This window comes from Heterodontus francisci, chromosome 29, assembly GCF_036365525.1.
Source record: "Heterodontus francisci isolate sHetFra1 chromosome 29, sHetFra1.hap1, whole genome shotgun sequence".
Taxonomy (NCBI): Eukaryota; Metazoa; Chordata; class Chondrichthyes; order Heterodontiformes; family Heterodontidae; genus Heterodontus; species Heterodontus francisci.
In genome coordinates, this window is record NC_090399.1 from 3,526,562 (window position 1) to 3,546,868 (window position 20,307).

At 44.3% G+C, this 20,307-nt stretch overlaps 1 protein-coding gene across 1 annotated transcript in view; it reads left to right on the forward strand.

Annotated features, from left to right (window-relative positions):
* LOC137345910 (zinc-binding protein A33-like) overlaps positions 1–20,307 on the forward strand; it is a 30,568-nt gene extending 10,261 nt beyond the window's left edge. Inside the window, exons 5-6 of the mRNA XM_068009154.1 lie at positions 2,817–2,922; positions 19,760–20,307. Coding sequence (XP_067865255.1) covers positions 2,817–2,922; positions 19,760–20,307 — 654 coding nt within the window. The remainder of the gene's footprint in view (positions 1–2,816; positions 2,923–19,759) is intronic.

Consider the following 20,307-nt stretch of genomic DNA (forward strand, 5'->3'; position numbering starts at 1 on the left):
TGAGTATATGTGGGTATATAGAGGAGTGTGTGAGTATATGTGGGTATATAGAGGAGTGTGTGAGTATATGTGGGTATATGGAGGAGTGTGTGAGTATATGTGGGTATATAGAGGAGTGTGTGAGTATATGTGGGTATATGGAGTAGTGTGTGCGTATAGCGGGTGCACAGAGGAGAGCGTGTGGCTATATAGGGGAATGTGTGAGTATATGTGGGTATATAAAGGTGAGTGTGAGCATATGTGGGTGTTTGGAGGAGTGTGTTTGAGTGTATATTGGTATATAGAGGAGAGTGTGAGTATATGTACAGTGGCCCTGCAGAGGTTAATTTTCCCTGCAGCAGTACAGTTTTTCTGCTGAAATACAGTCTCCCTGCAGAGGTACAGTCTCCTGCAAGAGGTACAGTCTCCTGCAAGAGGTACAGTCCCCAGCAGAGGTACAGTCTCCTGCAAGAGGAACAGTCGCCCTGCAGAGGTACAGTCTCCTGCAAGAGGTACAGTCCCCCACAGAGGTACAGTCTCCTGCAAGAGGTAGAGTTTCCCTGCAGCAGTACAGCTTTTCTGCAGAGGTATAATCGTCCTGCAGATGTACAGACTCCCTGCATTAGTACACTCTCCCCGCAGAGGTGCAGTCTCCCCACAGACATAAGGTCTCCCCACAGACATACATTCTCCCAGCAGACGTACAGACTCCCTGCATTAGTACAGTCTCCCCGCAGACATACAGTCTTGCTGCAGACGTATAGTCTCCCTGCAGACATACAGTCTCCCTGCAGATGTACAGACTCCCTGCATTAGTACAGTCTCCCCGCAGACATACAGTCTTGCTGCAGACGTATAGTCTCCCTGCAGACATACAGTCTCCCTGCAGATGTACAGACTCCCTGCATTAGTACAGTCTCCCTGCAGACATACAGTCTCCCTGCAGATGTACAGACTCCCTGCATTAGTACAGTCTCCCTGCAGACATACAGACTCCCTGCATTAGTACAATCTAGCTGCAGAGATACAGTCTCCCTGCAGATGTACAGACTCCCTGCATTAGTACAGTCTCCCTGCAGACATACAGACTCCCTGCATTAGTACAATCTAGCTGCAGAGGTACAGTATCCCCGCAGACATACAGTCTCCTTGCAGTGGTACAGTCTCCCATCAGAGGTAAAGTCTCCCTGCAATGGTACAGTCTCCCTTCAGAGGTACAGTCTCCCTTCAGAGATAAAGACTCCCTGCAGAGGTGCAGTTTCCTTTCAGTGGTACAGTCTTCCTTCAGAGGTACAGTCTCCCTTCAGAGGTACAGTCTCCCTTCAGAGATACAGTCTCCCCGCAGAGGTACAGTCTCCCTTCAGAAGTACAGTCTCCCTGCAGAGATACAGTCTCCCTGCAGAGATACAGACTCCCTGCAGAGGTACAGTTTCCTTTCAGTGGTACAGTCTCTCTTAGGGGATACAGTCTCCCTGCAGAGGTACAGTCTCCCTTCAGAGGTACAGTCTCCCTTCAGAGATACAGTCTCCCTGCAGGGGTACAGTCTCCCTGCAGAGGTACAGTTTCCCTTCAGTGGTACAGTCTCCCTGCAGTGGTACAGTCTCCCTTCAGAGATACCGTCTCCCTACAGGGGTACAGTCTCCCTGCAGAGGTACAGTTTCCCTTCAGTGGTACAGTCTCCCTTCAGAGATACAGTCTCCCTTCCGAGGTACAGTCTCCCTGCAGTGGCACAGTCTCCCTTCAGAGGTACAGTCTCCCTGCAGAGGTACAATCTCCCTGCAGAAATACAGTCTCCCTGCAGTGGTACAGTTTAGCTGCAGCATTGCAGTCTTCTTCCAGCAGTATAGTATCCCTGTAACTGTGCAGTCTCCCTGCAGTGGTACAGTCTCCCTGCAGAGGTACAGTCTCCCTTCAGAGATATAGACTCCCTGCAGAGGTACAGTTTCCTTTCAGTGGTACAGTCTCCCTTCAGAGGTACAGTCTCCCTTCAGAGATACAGTCTCCCTGCAGAGGTACAGTTTCCCTTCAGTGGTACAGTCTCCCTGCAGTGGTACAGTCTCCCTTCCGAGGTACAGTCTCCCTGCAGTGGCACAGTCTCCCTTCAGAGGTACAGTCTCCCTGCAGGGGTACAGTCTCCCTGCAGAAATACAGTCTCCCTGCAGTGGTACAGTTTAGCTGCAGCATTGCAGTCTTCCTCCAGCAGTACAGTATCCCTGTAGCTGTGCAGTCTCCCTGCAGTGGTACAGTCTCCCTGCAGAGGTGCAGTCTCCCTGCATATGGTACAGTCTCGCTGCAAAGTTACAGTCTTCCTCCAGTACAGTATCCCTGCAGCTGTACAGTCTCCTAGCAGAGGTACAGTCTCCCTGCAGAGGTACAGTCTCCCTGCATTGGTACAGTCTCCCTGCAGAAGTACAGTCTCCCTGCAGTGGTACAGTCTCCCTGCAGAGTTATAGTCTCGCTACATATGGTACAATCTCCTTGCAGGGGTACAGTCTTCCTGAAGAATTACAGTCTCCCTGCAGACATAGTCTCTCTGCAGAGGTACAGTCTCCCAGCAGAATACAGTCCCCCTCCAGATGTACAGTCTTCTGTTTTCACAAACTAAAATGATGAACTACAGTCGTCTAATGAGTGCAGCTCAGTGTAGTTGATGTGATTTTACAGCCCTGTCATTACAGTGAACTGAAATCTGCATCCTGTCTATTTCAGGAGAAAGTCTCATTGAGAAAGAGGTAAGACACATAAACTCATTTAATTAAAATAAATTATCATGCAGATTATTATTATTATTCTCATTTGTGAACATTGAATACTTTTCCATTTCCAGCATTACTGAGAAATATAGAAACATGTCACTGGTCCATGGGGATCTGCCTTTGGGTATATTTAAGGGTCCATTACAATATGCAGCATGGAAAGAAATGATGGACAACATCAGCCCTGGTAAGGAACTCGGATTTTCGATTCTTAACATTGAAAATCTTCAGCAGCTTCACGGTGTCAATGTGGAACGGTCTAAGCAATAAATATTTAAAGTCAGAGATCAAAGACATTTAACCCAAAGAGAATATCTCGGTAGAATGGAATCTATTGAAGTGTCTCTAACACAATATCCTCGAATTATAGAAATGTACAGCGCAAAAGGAGGCCATGCGGCCCATCATATCGGTGCCAGCTGGGAAAGTGTTATGGAGCCGAATCCAAGGCCCAGCTCTTGGTCTGTAGCTCTGTAGGTTATGGCACTTGGAGTTCATAGCCAAGTGTTTTTTGTCTAGTGTTTTCCTCTGATTCCTGTTTACTCTGTGTGTGTGTGTGTGTGAGTGTGTATCTGGTGTTTTCACTCTGATTCCTGTTTACTGTGTGTGTGTGTGTGTGCATCTGGTGTTTCACTCTGATTCCTGTTACTGTGTGTGTGTGTGTGTGTGTGTGTGTGTGTGTATCTGGTGTTTTCACTCTGATTCCTGTTACTCTGTGTATCAGGTGTTTCACTCTGATTCCTGTTACTGTGTGTGTGTGTGTGTGTGTGTGTGTGTGTATCTGGTGTTTCACTCTGATTCCTGTTTACTCTGTGTGTGTGTGTATCAGGTGTTTAACTCTGATTCCTGTTACTGTGTGTGTGTGTGTGTGTGTATCAGGCGTTTCACTCTGATTCCTGTTACTGTGTGTGTGTGTGTGTGTATCAGGTGTTTCACTCTGATTCCTGTTACTGTGTGTGTGTATCAGGTGTTTCACTCTGATTCCTGTTACTGTGTGTGTGTGTGTGTGTGTGTATATCAGGTGTTTCACTCTGATTCCTGTTTACTCTGTGTGTGTGTGTGTGTGTGTGTGTATCTGGTGGTTCACTCTGATTCCAGTTTACTCTGTGTGTGTGTGTGAATCAGGTGTTTCACTCTGATTCCTGTTGCTGTGTGTTTGTATCTGGTGTTTCACTCTGATTCCTGTTACTGTGTGTGTGTTGTGTGTGTGTGTGTGTGTGTGTGTGTGCGCGCTCATATATCTGGTGTTATACTCTGATTCCTGTTACTGTGTGTGTGTGTGTGTATCTGGTGTTTCACTCTGATTCCTGTTACTGTGTGTGTGTGCATCTGGTGTTTCACTCTGATTCCAGTTTACTCTGTGTGTTTGTATCTGGTGTTATACTCTGATTCCTGTTATTGTGTGTGTGTGTGTGTGTGTGTGTATCTGGTGTTATACTCTGATTCCTGTTACTGTGTGTGTGTGTGTGTATCTGGTATTTCACTCTGATTCCTGTTACTGTGTGTGTGTGAGTGTGTGTGTGTGCGCGCGCATATATCTGGTGTTTCACTCTGATTCCTGTTACTGTGTGTGTATATCAGGTGTTTCACTCTGGTTCCTGTTACTGTGTGTGTGCATCTGGTGTTTTCACTCTGATTCCTGTTACTCTGTGTGTGTGTACCTGGTGTTTCACTCTGATTCCTGTTACTGTGTGTGTGTTGTTTGTTGTGTGTATGTGTGTGTGTGTGTTGTTTGTTGTGTGTGTGTGTATCTGGTGTTTCACTCTGATTCTTGTTACTGTGTGTGTGTATCTGGTGTTTTCACTCTGATTCTTGTTACTCTGTGTGTGTGCACCTGGTGTTTCACTCTGATTCCTGTTACTGTGTGTGTGTTGTTTGATGTTTGTTGTGTGTATGTGTGTGTGTGTTGTTTGTTGTGTGTGTGTGTGTATCTGGTGTTTCACTCTGATTCCTGTTACTGTGTGTGTGTTGTTTGTTGTGTGTATGTGTGTGTGTGTTGTTTGTTGTGTGTGTGTGTGTGTGTGTGTATGTGTATCTGGTGTTTCACTCTGATTCCTGTTTACTGTGTGTGTGAGTGTGAGTGTGTTTGTGTGTGTGTATCTGGTGTTTCACTCTGATCCCTGTTACTGTGTGTGTATATCAGGTGTTTCACTCTGGTTCCTGTTACTGTTTGTGTGTATCTGGTGTTTTCACTCTGGTTCCTGTTACTGTGTGTGTGTATCTGGTGTTTTCACTCTGATTCCTGTTACTGTGTGTGTGTGTGTGTGTGTGTATCTGGTGTTATACTCTGATTCCTGTTACTGTGTGTGTGTGTGTGTGTATCTGGTATTTCACTCTGATCCCTGTTACTGTGTGTGTATATCAGGTGTTTCACTCTGATTTCTGTTACTGTGTGTGTGTGAGTGTGTGTGTGCGCGCGCATATATCTGGTGTTTCACTCTGATTCCTGTTACTGTGTGTGTATATCAGGTGTTTCACTCTGATATCTGTTACTGTGTGTGTGTGAGTGTGTGTGTGCGCGTATATATCTGGTGTTTCACTCTGATTCCTGTTACTGTGTGTGTATATAAGGTGTTTCACTCTGATTTCTGTTACTGAGTGTGTGTGTGTGCGCGCATATATCTGGTGTTTCACTCTGATTCCTGTTACTGTGTGTGTATATCAGGTGTTTCACTCTGGTTCCTGTTACTGTGTGTGTGTATCTGGTGTTTTCACTCTGATTCCTGTTGCTGTGTGTTTGTATCTGGTGTTATACTCTGATTCGTGTTACTGTGTGTGTGTGTGTGTGTGTGTATCTGGTGTTATACTCTGATTCCTGTTACTGTGTGTGTGTGTGTGTATCTGGTATTTCACTCTGATTCCTGTTACTGTGTGTGTGTGAGTGTGTGTGTGTGCGCGCGCATATATCTGGTGTTTCACTCTGATTCCTGTTACTGTGTGTGTATATCAGGTGTTTCACTCTGGTTCCTGTTACTGTGTGTGTGTATCTGGTGTTTTCACTCTGATTCTTGTTACTCTGTGTGTGTGTACCTGGTGTTTCACTCTGATTCCTGTTACTGTGTGTGTGTTGTTTGTTGTTTGTTGTGTGTATGTGTGTGTGTGTTGTTTGTTGTGTGTGTATGTGTATCTGGTGTTTCACTCTGATTCCTGTTACTGTGTGTGTGTTGTTTGTTGTGTGTATGTGTGTGTGTGTTGTTTGTTGTGTGTGTGTGTGTGTGTATGTGTATCTGGTGTTTCACTCTGATTCCTGTTTACTGTGTGTGTGAGTGTGAGTGTGTTTGTGTGTGTGTATCTGGTGTTTCACTCTGATCCCTGTTACTGTGTGTGTGTTGTTTGTTTTGTGTGTGTGTGTGTACCTGGTGTTTCACTCTGATTCCTGTTACTCTGTGTGTGTGTACCTGGTGTTTCACTCTGATTCCTGTTACTGTGTGTGTGTTGTTTGTTGTGTGTATGTGTGTCTGTGTGTGTTGTTTGTTGTGTGTGTGTGTGTATCTGGTGTTTCACTCTGATTTCTGTTACTGTGTGTGTGTTGTTTGTTGTGCGTATGTGTGTGTGTGTTGTTTGTTGTGTGTGTGTATGTGTATCTGGTGTTTCACTCTGATTCCTGTTTACTGTGTGTGTGAGTGTGAGTGTGTTTGTGTGTGTGTATCTGGTGTTTCACTCTGATCCCTGTTACTGTGTGTGTGTTGTTTGCTTTGTGTGTGTGTGTGTACCTGGTGTTTCACTCTGATTCCTGTTACTGTGTGTGTGTTGTTTGTTGTGTGTATGTGTGTGTGTGTTGTTTGTTGTGTGTGTGTATCTGGTGTTTCACTCTGATTCCTGTTACTGTGTGTGTGTTGTTTGTTGTGTGTATGTGTTGTTTGTTGTGTGTGTGTGTATCTGTTGTTTCACTCTGATTCCTGTTACTGTGTGTGTGTATCTGGTGTTTTCACTCTGATTCCTGTTACTCTGTGTGTGTGTATGTCTGGTGTTTCACTCTGATTCCTGTTACTGTGTGTGTATATCAGGTGTTTCACTCTGATTTCTGTTACTGTGTGTGTGTGAGTGTGTGTGTGTGCGCGCATATATCTGGTGTTTCACTCTGATTCCTGTTACTGTGCGTGTATATCAGGTGTTTCACTCTGATATCTGTTACTGTGTGTGTGTGAGTGTGTGTGTGTGCGCGCATATATCTGGTGTTTCACTCTGATTCCTGTTACTGTGTGTGTATATCAGGTGTTTCACTCTGGTTCCTGTTACTGTGTGTGTGTATCTGGTGTTTTCACTCTGATTCCTGTTGCTGTGTGTTTGTATCTGGTGTTATACTCTGATTCCTGTTACTGTGTGTGTGTGTGTGTGTGTGTATCTGGTGTTATACTCTGATTCCTGTTACTGTGTGTGTGTGTGTGTATCTGGTATTTCACTCTGATTCCTGTTACTGTGTGTGTGTGAGTGTGTGTGTGTGCGCGCGCATATATCTGGTGTTTCACTCTGATTCCTGTTACTGTGTGTGTATATCAGGTGTTTCACTCTGGTTCCTGTTACTGTGTGTGTGCATCTGGTGTTTTCACTCTGATTCCTATTACTCTGTGTGTGTGTACCTGGTGTTTCACCCTGATTCCTGTTACTGTGTGTGTGTTGTTTGTTGTGTGTATGTGTGTGTGTGTGTTGTTTGTTGTGTGTGTGTGTATCTGGTGTTTCACTCTGATTCCTGTTACTGTGTGTGTGTATCTGGTGTTTTCACTCTGATTCTTGTTACTCTGTGTGTGTGTACCTGGTGTTTCACTCTGATTCCTGTTACTGTGTGTGTGTTGTTTGTTGTTTGTTGTGTGTATGTGTGTGTGTGTTGTTTGTTGTGTGTGTGTGTGTGTATCTGGTGTTTCACTCTGATTCCTGTTACTGTGTGTGTGTTGTTTGTTGTGTGTATGTGTGTGTGTGTTGTTTGTTGTGTGTGTGTGTGTGTGTATGTGTATCTGGTGTTTCACTCTGATTCCTGTTTACTGTGTGTGTGAGTGTGAGTGTGTTTGTGTGTGTGTATCTGGTGTTTCACTCTGATCCCTGTTACTGTGTGTGTGTATCAGGTGTTTCACTCTGGTTCCTGTTACTGTGTGTGTGTATCTGGTGTTTTCACTCTGATTCCTGTTGCTGCGTGTTTGTATCTGGTGTTATACTCTGATTCCTGTTACTGTGTGTGTGTGTGTGTGTGTGTGTGTGTATCTGGTGTTATACTCTGATTCCTGTTACTGTGTGTGTGTGTGTGTATCTGGTATTTCACTCTGATCCCTGTTACTGTGTGTGTATATCAGGTGTTTCACTCTGATTTCTGTTACTGTGTGTGTGTGAGTGTGTGTGCGCGCGCGCATATATCTGGTGTTTCACTCTGATTCCTGTTACTGTGTGTGTATATAAGGTGTTTCACTCTGATTTCTGTTACTGTGTGTGTGTGAGTGTGTGTGTGCGCGTATATATCTGGTGTTTCACTCTGATTCCTGTTACTGTGTGTGTATATAAGGTGTTTCACTCTGATTTCTGTTACTGTGTGTGTGTGAGTGTGTGTGTGTGCGCGCATATATCTGGTGTTTCACTCTGATTCCTGTTACTGTGTGTGTATATCAGGTGTTTCACTCTGGTTCCTGTTACTGTGTGTGTGTATCTGGTGTTTTCACTCTGATTCCTGTTACTCTGTGTGTGTGTACCTGGTGTTTCACTCTGATTCCTGTTACTGTGTGTGTGTTGTTTGTTGTTTGTTGTGTGTATGTGTGTCTGTGTGTGTTGTTTGTTGTGTGTGTGTGTGTATCTGGTGTTTCACTCTGATTCCTGTTACTGTGTGTGTGTTGTTTGTTGTGTGTATGTGTGTGTGTGTTGTTTGTTGTGTGTGTGTGTGTGTATGTGTATCTGGTGTTTCACTCTGATTCCTGTTTACTGTGTGTGTGAGTGTGAGTGTGTTTGTGTGTGTGTATCTGGTGTTTCACTCTGATCCCTGTTACTGTGTGTGTGTTGTTTGCTTTGTGTGTGTGTGTGTACCTGGTGTTTCACTCTGATTCCTGTTACTGTGTGTGTGTTGTTTGTTGTGTGTATGTGTGTGTGTGTTGTTTGTTGTGTGTGTGTATCTGGTGTTTCACTCTGATTCCTGTTACTGTGTGTGTGTTGTTTGTTGTGTGTATGTGTGTGTGTGTGTGTTGTTTGTTGTGTGTGTGTGTATCTGGTGTTTCACTCTGATTCCTGTTACTGTGTGTGTGTATCTGGTGTTTTCACTCTGATTCCTGTTACTCTGTGTGTGTGTATGTCTGGTGTTTCACTCTGATTCCTGTTACTGTGTGTGTATATCAGGTGTTTCACTCTGATTTCTGTTACTGTGTGTGTGTGAGTGTGTGTGTGTGCGCGCATATATCTGGTGTTTCACTCTGATTCCTGTTACTGTGCGTGTATATCAGGTGTTTCACTCTGATATCTGTTACTGTGTGTGTGTGAGTGTGTGTGTGTGCGCGCATATATCTGGTGTTTCACTCTGATTCCTGTTACTGTGTGTGTATATCAGGTGTTTCACTCTGGTTCCTGTTACTGTGTGTGTGTATCTGGTGTTTTCACTCTGATTCCTGTTGCTGTGTGTTTGTATCTGGTGTTATACTCTGATTCGTGTTACTGTGTGTGTGTGTGTGTGTGTATCTGGTGTTATACTCTGATTCCTGTTACTGTGTGTGTGTGTGTATCTGGTATTTCACTCTGATTCCTGTTACTGTGTGTGTGTGAGTGTGTGTGTGTGCGCGCGCATATATCTGGCGTTTCACTCTGATTCCTGTTACTGTGTGTGTATATCAGGTGTTTCACTCTGGTTCCTGTTACTGTGTGTGTGTATCTGGTGTTTTCACTCTGATTCTTGTTACTCTGTGTGTGTGTACCTGGTGTTTCACTCTGATTCCTGTTACTGTGTGTGTGTTGTTTGTTGTTTGTTGTGTGTATGTGTGTGTGTGTTGTTTGTTGTGTGTGTGTGTGTATCTGGTGTTTCACTCTGATTCCTGTTACTGTGTGTGTGTTGTTTGTTGTGTGTATGTGTGTGTGTGTTGTTTGTTGTGTGTGTGTGTGTGTGTATGTGTATCTGGTGTTTCACTCTGATTCCTGTTTACTGTGTGTGTGAGTGTGAGTGTGTTTGTGTGTGTGTATCTGGTGTTTCACTCTGATCCCTGTTACTGTGTGTGTGTTGTTTGTTTTGTGTGTGTGTGTGTACCTGGTGTTTCACTCTGATTCCTGTTACTGTGTGTGTGTTGTTTGTTGCGTGTATGTGTGTGTGTGTTGTTTGTTGTGTGTGTGTGTGTATCTGGTGTTTCACTCTGATTCCTGTTACTGTGTGTGTGTATCTGGTGTTTTCACTCTGATTCCTGTTACTCTGTGTGTGTGTATGTCTGGTGTTTCACTCTGATTCCTGTTACTGTGTGTGTATATCAGGTGTTTCACTCTGATTTCTGTTACTGTGTGTGTGTGAGTGTGTGTGTGCGCGCGCATATATCTGGTGTTTCACTCTGATTCCTGTTACTGTGTGTGTATATCAGGTGTTTCACTCTGATATCTGTTACTGTGTGTGTGTGAGTGTTTGTGTGTGCGCGCATATATCTGGTGTTTCACTCTGATTCCTGTTACTGTGTGTGTATATCAGGTGTTTCACTCTGGTTCCTGTTACTGTGTGTGTGTGTCTGGTGTTTTCACTCTGATTCCTGTTACTCTGTGTGTGTGTACCTGGTGTTTCACTCTGATTCCTGTTACTGTGTGTGTGTTGTTTGTTGTTTGTTGTGTGTATGTGTGTGTGCCCTTTCCTATCCTGAGTGGTGTGAAACAGGGCTGTGTTCTCGCACCCACACTTTTTGGGATTTTCTTCTCCCTGCTGCTTTCACATGCGTTCAAATCCTCTGAAGAAGGAATTTTCCTCCACACAAGATCAGGGGGCAGGTTGTTCAACCTTGCCCGTCTAAGAGCGAAGTCCAAAGTACGGAAAGTCCTCATCAGAGAACTCCTCTTTGCTGACGATGCTGCTTTAACATCTCACACTGAAGAATGCCTGCAGAGTCTCATCGACAGGTTTGCGTCTGCCTGCAATGAATTTGGCCTAACCATCAGCCTCAAGAAAACGAACATCATGGGGCAGGATGTCAGAAATGCTCCATCCATCAATATTGGCGACCACGCTCTGGAAGTGGTTCAAGAGTTCACCTACCTAGGCTCAACTATCACCAGTAACCTGTCTCTAGATGCAGAAATCAACAAGCGCATGGGTAAGGCTTCCACTGCTATGTCCAGACTGGCCAAGAGAGTGTGGGAAAATGGCGCACTGACACGGAACACAAAAGTCCGAGCGTATCAGGCCTGTGTCCTCAGTACCTTGCTCTACGGCAGCGAGGCCTGGACAACGTATGCCAGCCAAGAGCGACGTCTCAATTCATTCCATCTTCGCTGCCTTCGGAGAATACTTGGCATCAGGTGGCAGGACTATATCTCCAACACAGAAGTCCTTGAAGCGGCCAACACCCCCAGCTTATACACACTACTGAGTCAGCGGCGCTTGAGATGGCTTGGCCATGTGAGCCGCATGGAAGATGGCAGGATCCCCAAAGACACATTGTACAGCGAGCTCGCCACTGGTATCAGACCCACCGGCCGTCCATGTCTCCGTTATAAAGACGTCTGCAAACGCGACATGAAATCGTGTGACATTGATCACAAGTCGTGGGAGTCAGTTGCCAGCATTCGCCAGAGCTGGCGGGCAGCCATAAAGACAGGGCTAACTTGTGGCGAGTCGAAGAGACTTAGTAGTTGGCAGGAAAAAAGACAGAGGCGCAAGGGGAGAGCCAACTGTGCAACAGCCCCAACAAACAAATTTCTCTGCAGCACCTGTGGAAGAGCCTGTCACTCCAGAATTGGCCTTTATAGCCACTCCAGGCGCTGCTTCACAAACCACTGACCACCTCCAGGCGCGTATCCATTGTCTCTCGAGATAAGGAGGCCCAAAAGAAAAAGAATGTGTGTGTGTGTTGTTTGTTGTGTGTGTGTGTGTATCTGGTGTTTCACTCTGATTCCTGTTACTGTGTGTGTGTTGTTTGTTGTGTGTATGTGTGTGTGTGTTGTTTGTTGTGTGTGTGTGTGTGTGTATGTGTATGTGGTGTTTCACTCTGATTCCTGTTTACTGTGTGTGTGAGTGTGAGTGTGAGTGTGTTTGTGTATGTGTATCTGGTGTTTCACTCTGATCCCTGTTACTGTGTGTGTGTTGTTTGCTTTGTGTGTGTTTGTGTACCTGGTGTTTCACTCTGATTCCTGTTACTGTGTGTGTGTTGTTTGTTGTGTGTATGTGTGTGTGTGTTGTTTGTTGTGTGTGTGTGTGTGTATCTGGTGTTTCACTCTGATTCCTGTGACTGTGTGTGTGAGTGTGAGTGTGTTTGTGTGTGTGTACCTGGTGTTTCACTCTGATTCCTGTTACTGTGTGTGTGTTGTTTGTTGTGTGTGTGTGTGTGTGTGTTGTTTGTTGTGTGTGTGTGTGTATCTGGTGTTTCACTCTGATTCCTGTTACTGTGTGTGTGAGTGTGAGTGTGTGTGTGTATCTGGTGTTTCACTCTGATCCCTGTTACTGTGTGTGTGTTGTTTGTTATGTGTGTGTGTGTGTTGTTTGTTGTGTGTGTTGTGTTGTTTGTTGTGTGTGTGTGTGTGTGTATCTGGTGTTTCACTCTGATTCCTGTTACTGTGTGTGTGAGTGTGAGTGTGTTTGTGTGTGTGTATCTGGTGTTTCACTCTGATCCCTGTTACTGTGTGTGTGTTGTTTGTTATGTGTGTGTGTGTGTTGTTTGTTATGTGTGTGTGTGTTGTTTGTTGTGTGTGTGTGTGTATCTGGTGTTTCACTCTGATTCCTGTTACTGTGTGTGTTGTTTGTTATGTGTGTGTGTGTGTTGTTTGTTATGTGTGTGTGTGTTGTTTGTTGTGTGTGTGTGTGTATCTGGTGTTTCACTCTGATTCCTGTTACTGTGTGTGTGAGTGTGTTGTTTGTTATGTGTGTGTGTGTTGTTTGATGTGTGTGTGTGTGTATCTGGTGTTTCACTCTGATTCCTGTTACTGTGTGTGTGTGTGTGTTGTTTGTTATGTGTGTGTGTGTTGTTTGTTGTGTGTGTGTGTGTATCTGGTGTTTCACTCTGATTCCTGTTACTGTGTGTGTGAGTGTGTTGTTTGTTATGTGTGTGTGTGTTGTTTGTTGTGTGTGTGTGTGTATCTGGTGTTTCACTCTGATTCCTGTTACTGTGTGTGTTGTTTGTTATGTGTGTGTGTGTGTTGTTTGTTATGTGTGTGTGTGTTGTTTGTTGTGTGTGTGTGTGTATCTGGTGTTTCACTCTGATTCCTGTTACTGTGTGTGTGTTGTTTGTTATGTGTGTGTGTGTGTTGTTTGTTATGTGTGTGTGTGTGTTGTTTGTTGTGTGTGTGTGTGTGTCTGGTGTTTCACTCTGATTCCTGTTACTGTGTGTGTGAGTGTGAGTGTGTTTGTGTGTGTGTATCTGGTGTTTCACTCTGATTCCTGTTACTGTGTGTGTTGTTTGTTATGTGTGTGTGTGTGTTGTTTGTTATGTGTGTGTGTGTTGTTTGTTGTGTGTGTGTGTGTTGTTTGTTGTGTGTGTGTGTGTGTATATCTGGTGTTTCACCTTGATTCCTGTTACTGTGTGTGTGAGTGTGAGTGTGTTGTGTGTGTGTATCTGGTGTTTCACTCTGATCCCTGTTACTGTGTGTGTTGTTTGTTATGTGTGTGTGTGTGTTGTTTGTTATGTGTGTGTGTGTGTTGTTTGTTGTGTGTGTGTGTGTATCTGGTGTTTCACTCTGATTCCTGTTACTGTGTGTGTTGTTTGTTATGTGTGTGTGTGTGTTGTTTGTTATGTGTGTGTGTGTTGTTTGTTATGTGTGTGTGTGTGTGTTGTTTGTTGTGTGTGTGTGTGTATCTGGTGTTTCACTCTGATTCCTGTTACTGTGTGTGTGTTGTTTGTTATGTGTGTGTGTGTGTTGTTTGTTGTGTGTGTGTGTGTGTTGTTTGTTTTGTGTGTGTGTGTGTATCTGGTGTTTCACTCTGATTCCTGTTACTGTGTGTGTGTTGTTTGTTATGTGTGTGTGTGTGTTGTTTGTTGTGTGTGTGTGTGTTGTTTGTTATGTGTGTGTGTGTTGTTTGTTGTGTGTGTGTGTGTATCTGGTGTTTCACTCTGATCCCTGTTACTGTGTGTGTTGTTTGTTATGTGTGTGTGTGTTGTTTGTTATGTGTGTGTGTGTTGTTTGTTGTGTGTGTGTGTGTATCTGGTGTTTCACTCTGATCCCTGTTACTGTGTGTGTTGTTTGTTATGTGTGTGTGTGTGGTGTTTGTTATGTGTGTGTGTGTGTTGTTTGTTGTGTGTGTGTGTATCTGGTGTTTCACTCTGATCCCTGTTACTGTGTGTGTGTTGTTTGTTATGTGTGTGTGTGTGTGTTGTTTGTTATGTGTGTGTGTGTGTTGTTTGTTATGTGTGTGTGTGTTGTTTGTTGTGTGTGTGTGTGTATCTGGTGTTTCACTCTGATTCCTGTTACTGTGTGTGTTGTTTGTTATGTGTGTGTGTGTTGTTTGTTGTGTGTGTGTGTGTTGTTTGTTATGTGTGTGTGTGTTGTTTGTTGTGTGTGTGTGTGTATCTGGTGTTTCACTCTGATCCCTGTTACTGTGTGTGTTGTTTGTTATGTGTGTGTGTGTGTGTTGTTTGTTATGTGTGTGTGTGTTGTTTGTTATGTGTGTGTGTGTTGTTTGTTGTGTGTGTGTGTGTTGTTTGTTGTGTGTGTGTGTGTGTATCTGGTGTTTCACTCTGATCCCTGTTACTGTGTGTGTGTTGTTTGTTATGTGTGTGTGTGTGTTGTTTGTTATGTGTGTGTGTGTTGTTTGTTGTGTGTGTGTGTGTGTATCTGGTGTTTCACTCTGATTCCTGTTACTGTGTGTGTGAGTGTGTTTGTGTGTGAGTGTGTTTGTGTGTGAGTGTGTTTGTGTGTGAGTGTGTTTGTGTGTGAGTTTTTAAAGCATTGTATTATTTGGATTTAACGTGCTGTTGAGTTTTGTAGAATCAAAGAACAGAAGGAGGCCATACGGCCAGTCGAATCCGTACTGGCTCTGTGAAAGAACAATCCAGCTAGTCCCACAATCCTGTTCTCTTCCCATAGCCCTGCAATTTGTTTCCCTTCACTTTCTTATCTAATTAGGAGCCAGGAGCTAAATTAAAAAGCAGGACTTCAAATGTAGTAATCTCAGGATTACTAATCACTTGTTATTGAGTATAGGAACAGGAGAATAGACCAGATGAATGCGTGGCTGGAGAAATGGTGCAGGAGGGAGGGATTTAGATTCCTGGAACATCGGGACCGGTTCTGGGTAAGGTGGGACCTGTACAAGTGGCACAGGTTACACCCAGGCAGGACCGGAACCGATGTCCTTGCAGGGGCGTTTGCTGGTGCTGTTGGGGAGGATTTAAACTCGAATGGCAGGGGGAATGGAACCTGAGTGGGGAGACTGAGGAGGAGGAAACAAGGATAGAAATGAAAGACAGGAAACAAAAAGGCAAAAATGGAAAGCATAGAAATCAAGGGCAAGAAACAAATAGGGCCATAGTACGAAATAATGCTAAGATGACTAACAATGTTAAAAAGACAAGCCTAAAGGCATTGTGTCTCAATGCATGGAGTATTCGCAATAACGTAAGAGAATTAACCGTGCAAATAGACATAAATAGATACGATATATTGTAATTATGGAGACATGGTTGCAGGGTGACAAAGAATGGGAACTGAACATCCATGGGTATTCAATATTTAGGAAGGACAGGCAAAAAGGGAAAGGAGGTGGAGTAGCATTGTTAGTAAAAGAGGAAATCAATATAATAGTGAGGAGGGATATTAGCTCAGAGAATCCTGATGTGGAATCTGTATGGGTGGAGCGAAGAAACACCAAGGGGCAGAAAATGTTGGTGGGGGGTATATATAGACCCCCAAACAGCAGTAGTGATGTAGAGGATGGCACTAAACAGGAAATTAGAGACGCATGCAATAAGGGTGCAACTGTAATTATGGGTGATTCTAATCTTCATATAGATTGGGCAAACCAAATCAGCAATAACACTGTAGAGGAGGAATTCCTGCAGTGCGTACATGGTGGTTTTTTGGACCAATATGTTGAGGAACCAACTAGTGAACAGGCCATCCTAGACTGGGTATTGTGTAATGAGAAAGGATTAGTTAACAATCTTGTTATGCGGGATCCCTTGGGGAAGAGCGACCATAACATGATCGAATTTTTCATTAAGATGGAGAGTGAGAGAGTTGATTCCGAGACTAGGGTCCTGAATATAAATAAAGGAAACTATGAAGGTATGAGGCGTGAGTTGGCTATGATAGATTGAGGAATGTTACTTAAAGGGTTGACAGTGGATAGGCAATGGCTAGCATTTAAAGAGCATATGGATGAATTACAACAATTGTTTATTCCTGTTTGGTACAAAAATAAAACATGAAGGGTGGCTCGACTGTAGCTTACAAAAGAAATTAGGGATAGTATTAGATCCAAGGAGGAGAAATATAAAATGGCCAGAACAAGCAGCAAACCTGAGGATTGGGAGCAGTTTAGAATTCAGCAAAGGAGGACAAAGGGATTGATTAAGAAGGGGAAAATAGAGTATGAGAGTAAGCTTGCAGAGAGCATAAAAACTGACTGTTAAAGCTTCTATAGATATGTGATGAGAAAAAGATGAGTGAAGACAAATGTGGGTCCCTCACAGTCAGAAACGGGGGAATTTATAATGGGGAACAAAGAAATGGCAGGCCAATTAAATTTATATTTTGGTTCTGTCTTCACAAAGGAGGACACAAATTACCTCCCAGAAATGTTGGGGAACACAAGGTCCAGTGAGAAGGAGGAACTGTATGAAATCAGTATTAGTAGGGGAATGGTGTTAGGGAAATTGACGGGATTGAAGGCCGGTAAATCCCCAGGGCCCCATCATCTACATCCCAGAGTACTTAAGGAAGTGGCCCTAGAAATAGTGGATGTATTACTGGTCATTTTTCAAAATTCTATACACTCTGGAACACTTCCAACAGATTGGAGAGTAGCTAATGTAACCCCACTATTTAAAAAGGAGGGAGAGAGAAATCAGGGAATTATAGACCGGTTAGCCTGACATCAGTAGTGGGGAAAATACTAGAGTCCATTATAAAAGATGTAATAGCAGAACACTTGGAAAACAATGACAGGATCGGACAAAGTCAACATGGATTTACGAAAGGGAAATCATGCTTGACAAATCTACTGGAATTTTTTGAGGATGTAACTAGTAGAATAGATAAGGGAGAACCAGTGGATGTGGTGTATTTGGACTTTCAGAAGGCTTTCGATAAGGTCCCACATAAGAGATTAGCATGTAAAATTAAAGCACATGGAATTAGGGGTAAGGTATTGGCATGGATAGAGAACCGGTTGGCAGACAGGAAACAAAGAGTAGGAATAAACAGGTCTTTTTCCGAATGGCAAGCAGTGACTAGTGGGGTACTGCAAGGGTCGGTGCTAGGACCCCAGATATTCACAATATATATTAGTGACATAGGTGAGGGAATTAAATGTAATATATCCAAGTTTGCAGATGACACAAAGCTGGGTGGGAGTGTGAGCTGTGAGGAGGATGCAGAGAAGCTCCAGTGTGATTTGGACAGGTTGAGTGAGTGGGCAAATACATGGCAGATGCAGTGTAATGTGGATAAATGTGGGGTTATCCACTTTGGTGGCAAAAACAGAAAGGCAGATTATTATCTGAATGGTGATAGATTGGGAAAGGGGGAGATGCAGCAAGACCTGGGTGTCCTTGTACACCAGTCGCTGAAAGTAAGCATGCAGGTGCAGCAGGCAGTTAAGAAGGCAAATGGTATGTTGGCCTTCATAGTGAGAGGATTGGAGTACAGGAGCAAGGATGTCTTGCTGCAATTATACAGGGCCTTGGTGAGACCACATCTGGAGTATTGTGTGCAGTTTTGGTCTCCTTATCTGAGGAAGGATGTTCTTGCTATAGAGGGAGTGCAGCGAAGGTTCATCAGACTGATACCTGGGATGGCAGGACTGACGTATGGGGAGAGATTGGGTCAATTAGGCTTGTTTTCACTAGAGTTTAGAAGAATGAGAGGGGATCTCATAGAAAACTACAAAATTCTAACAGGACTGGACAGATTAGATGCAGGAAGGATGTTCCTGATGACAGGAGAGTCCAGTACCAGGGGTCACAGTCTAAGGATAAGGGGTAAGCTATTTAGGACTGAGATGAGGAGGGATTTCTTCACCCAGAGAGTGGTGAGCCTGTGGAATTCTCTACCACAGAAAACAGTTGAGGCCAAATCATTAAATATATTCATGAAAGGGTTAGATATAGTTCTCAGGGCTAAAGGGATTAAGGGATACGGGGAGAAAGCAGGAACAGTGTACTGAGTTTGGATGATCAGCCATGATCGTATTGAATGGTGGTGCAGGCTTGAAGGGCCGAATGGCCTACTCCTGCTCCTATTTTCTATGTTTCTAAATCCCTTTTGAATAGCTCAATTGAATCTCTTTCCCCCACACTCTCAGGCAGTGCATTCCAGATCCTAAACACTTGCTAAGCAAAAATGTTTTTCCTCATGTCACCTTTGTTTTTTTTCTTGCCAGGCGGTGGTGGTGTAATGGTAATGTCACTGGACTAGTAATCCAGAGCCCAGGCTAATGCTCTGGGAATGTGGGGTCAAATCCCAACACGGCAGATGATGAAATTTGAATTCAATTAATAAATGTGGAATTAAAAGCTAGTCTAAGATGGTCATTGCCGATTATTGTAAAATTCCATCTGGTTCACTAATATCCTTTAGGGAAGGAAATCTGCCGTCCTTACCTGGTCTGGCCTACATGTGACTCCAGATCCACACCAATGTGGTTGACTCTTAAATGCCCTCTGAAATGGCTGAGCGAGACACCCAGGTCAAGGGCACTTAGTGATGGGCAATACATGCTGGCCTAGTCAGCGACACCCATATTCCACAAACAAATAAAACAAAATTACCTTAAATTGGTGTCCGCTGGTTCATGATCTTTCCACCAATGGGAACAGTTTTTCTCTATCTGGGCTCCTCTATCAAATCTCGTCTTAATCTTCTCTCCTCAGAGGAAAACAGCCCCAGCTTCTCCAATCTATCCATGTAACTGAAGTTCCTCATCCCTGGAACCATTCTCCTGAACCTTCTCTGCACCCTCTCTAAGGCCTTCACATCTTTCCTAAAGTGTGGTGTCCAGATCTGGGCAAGATACTCTAGTTGAGGCTGAACCAGTGTTTTATAAAGGTTCATAGAGTTTGATAAGAAGATATTAGATTTGATTATATGTGTTAGCTTAGTAAACATCCAAAGTTACCAGGTATTATTGAGGCAGCGACAAAGTCTTCTCCAAACCTCCTCTTGCACCTTTGTAACTCTGCCCAATGAATTGGCGAGGAGTCTCAGAGTGGAGAAACCTCCACCAGCCATCACTATGCCAGCTGAAAACCGGTACCTAGAAACATTTACCACACAGCAGGAGGCCATTCGGCCCATCGTGTCCATGCCGGCCGACAAGTAGCCATCTGACCTAATCCCACTTTCCAGCTCTTGGTCCATGGCCTTGTAGGTTACGACAATATCCAAGCAGTTTTTCAATGCAACGAGGGTTTCTGCCTCTACCACCCTTTCAGTCAGTGAGTTCCAGACCCTCACCACCCTCCGGGTGAAAAAATTACTCCTCAACTCCTCTCTGATCCTTCCACCAGTTACATTAACTTGATACCTCTCTGCTGTGGGAAATAGGTTCTCTCTATCCACTCCATCTATGTCCCTCATAATTTTATACACCCCAATTCAATCTCCCCTCAGCCTCCAAAGAAAACAAGGCCTGTATCTAGAAAGAGGATGGTCTTTCACTGCCTTCGTAATTTATCATAAAAAGCAGAGATCAATGTGATGATTTCTCCTCTCTTTCCCCTCAGCTCCAGCCTCTTTAACACTAGATCCGAACACAGCTCACTGCCGCCTCATCCTCTCAGACGACCTGACCGCTGTGAGACACGGAGACAAGAGGCAGCAACTCCCCGACACCCCAGAAAGGTTCAATCCCTACGTCTGTGTCCTGGCTAGCGAGGGCTTCAGCTCGGGGAGGCACTACTGGGAGGTGGACGTGAAGAGTAAAACCAAGTGGGATGTGGGAGTGGTTCGGGAATCTGTGGACCGGAAAGGGAATGATGCCCCGACGCCAGAGAGTGGATACTGGATCGTGTGGCTGAGAAACGGAAAGGAGTATTGGGCCGTCACCAGACCGCGGACCCCCCTCACCCCGAGTGTGAATCCCCGGAAGATTGGGGTTTACCTGGACTATGAGGGCGGACAGGTGTCATTTTACAATGCAGACAACATGTCCCATCTCTACACTTTCACCCATACCTTCACTGGACGGTTGTACCCCTACTTCAGCCCCTGTTTGAACGAGGGTGGCAGGAACTCAGAGCCGCTGCAAATCTGCTGGAGAAATGGTCACTGA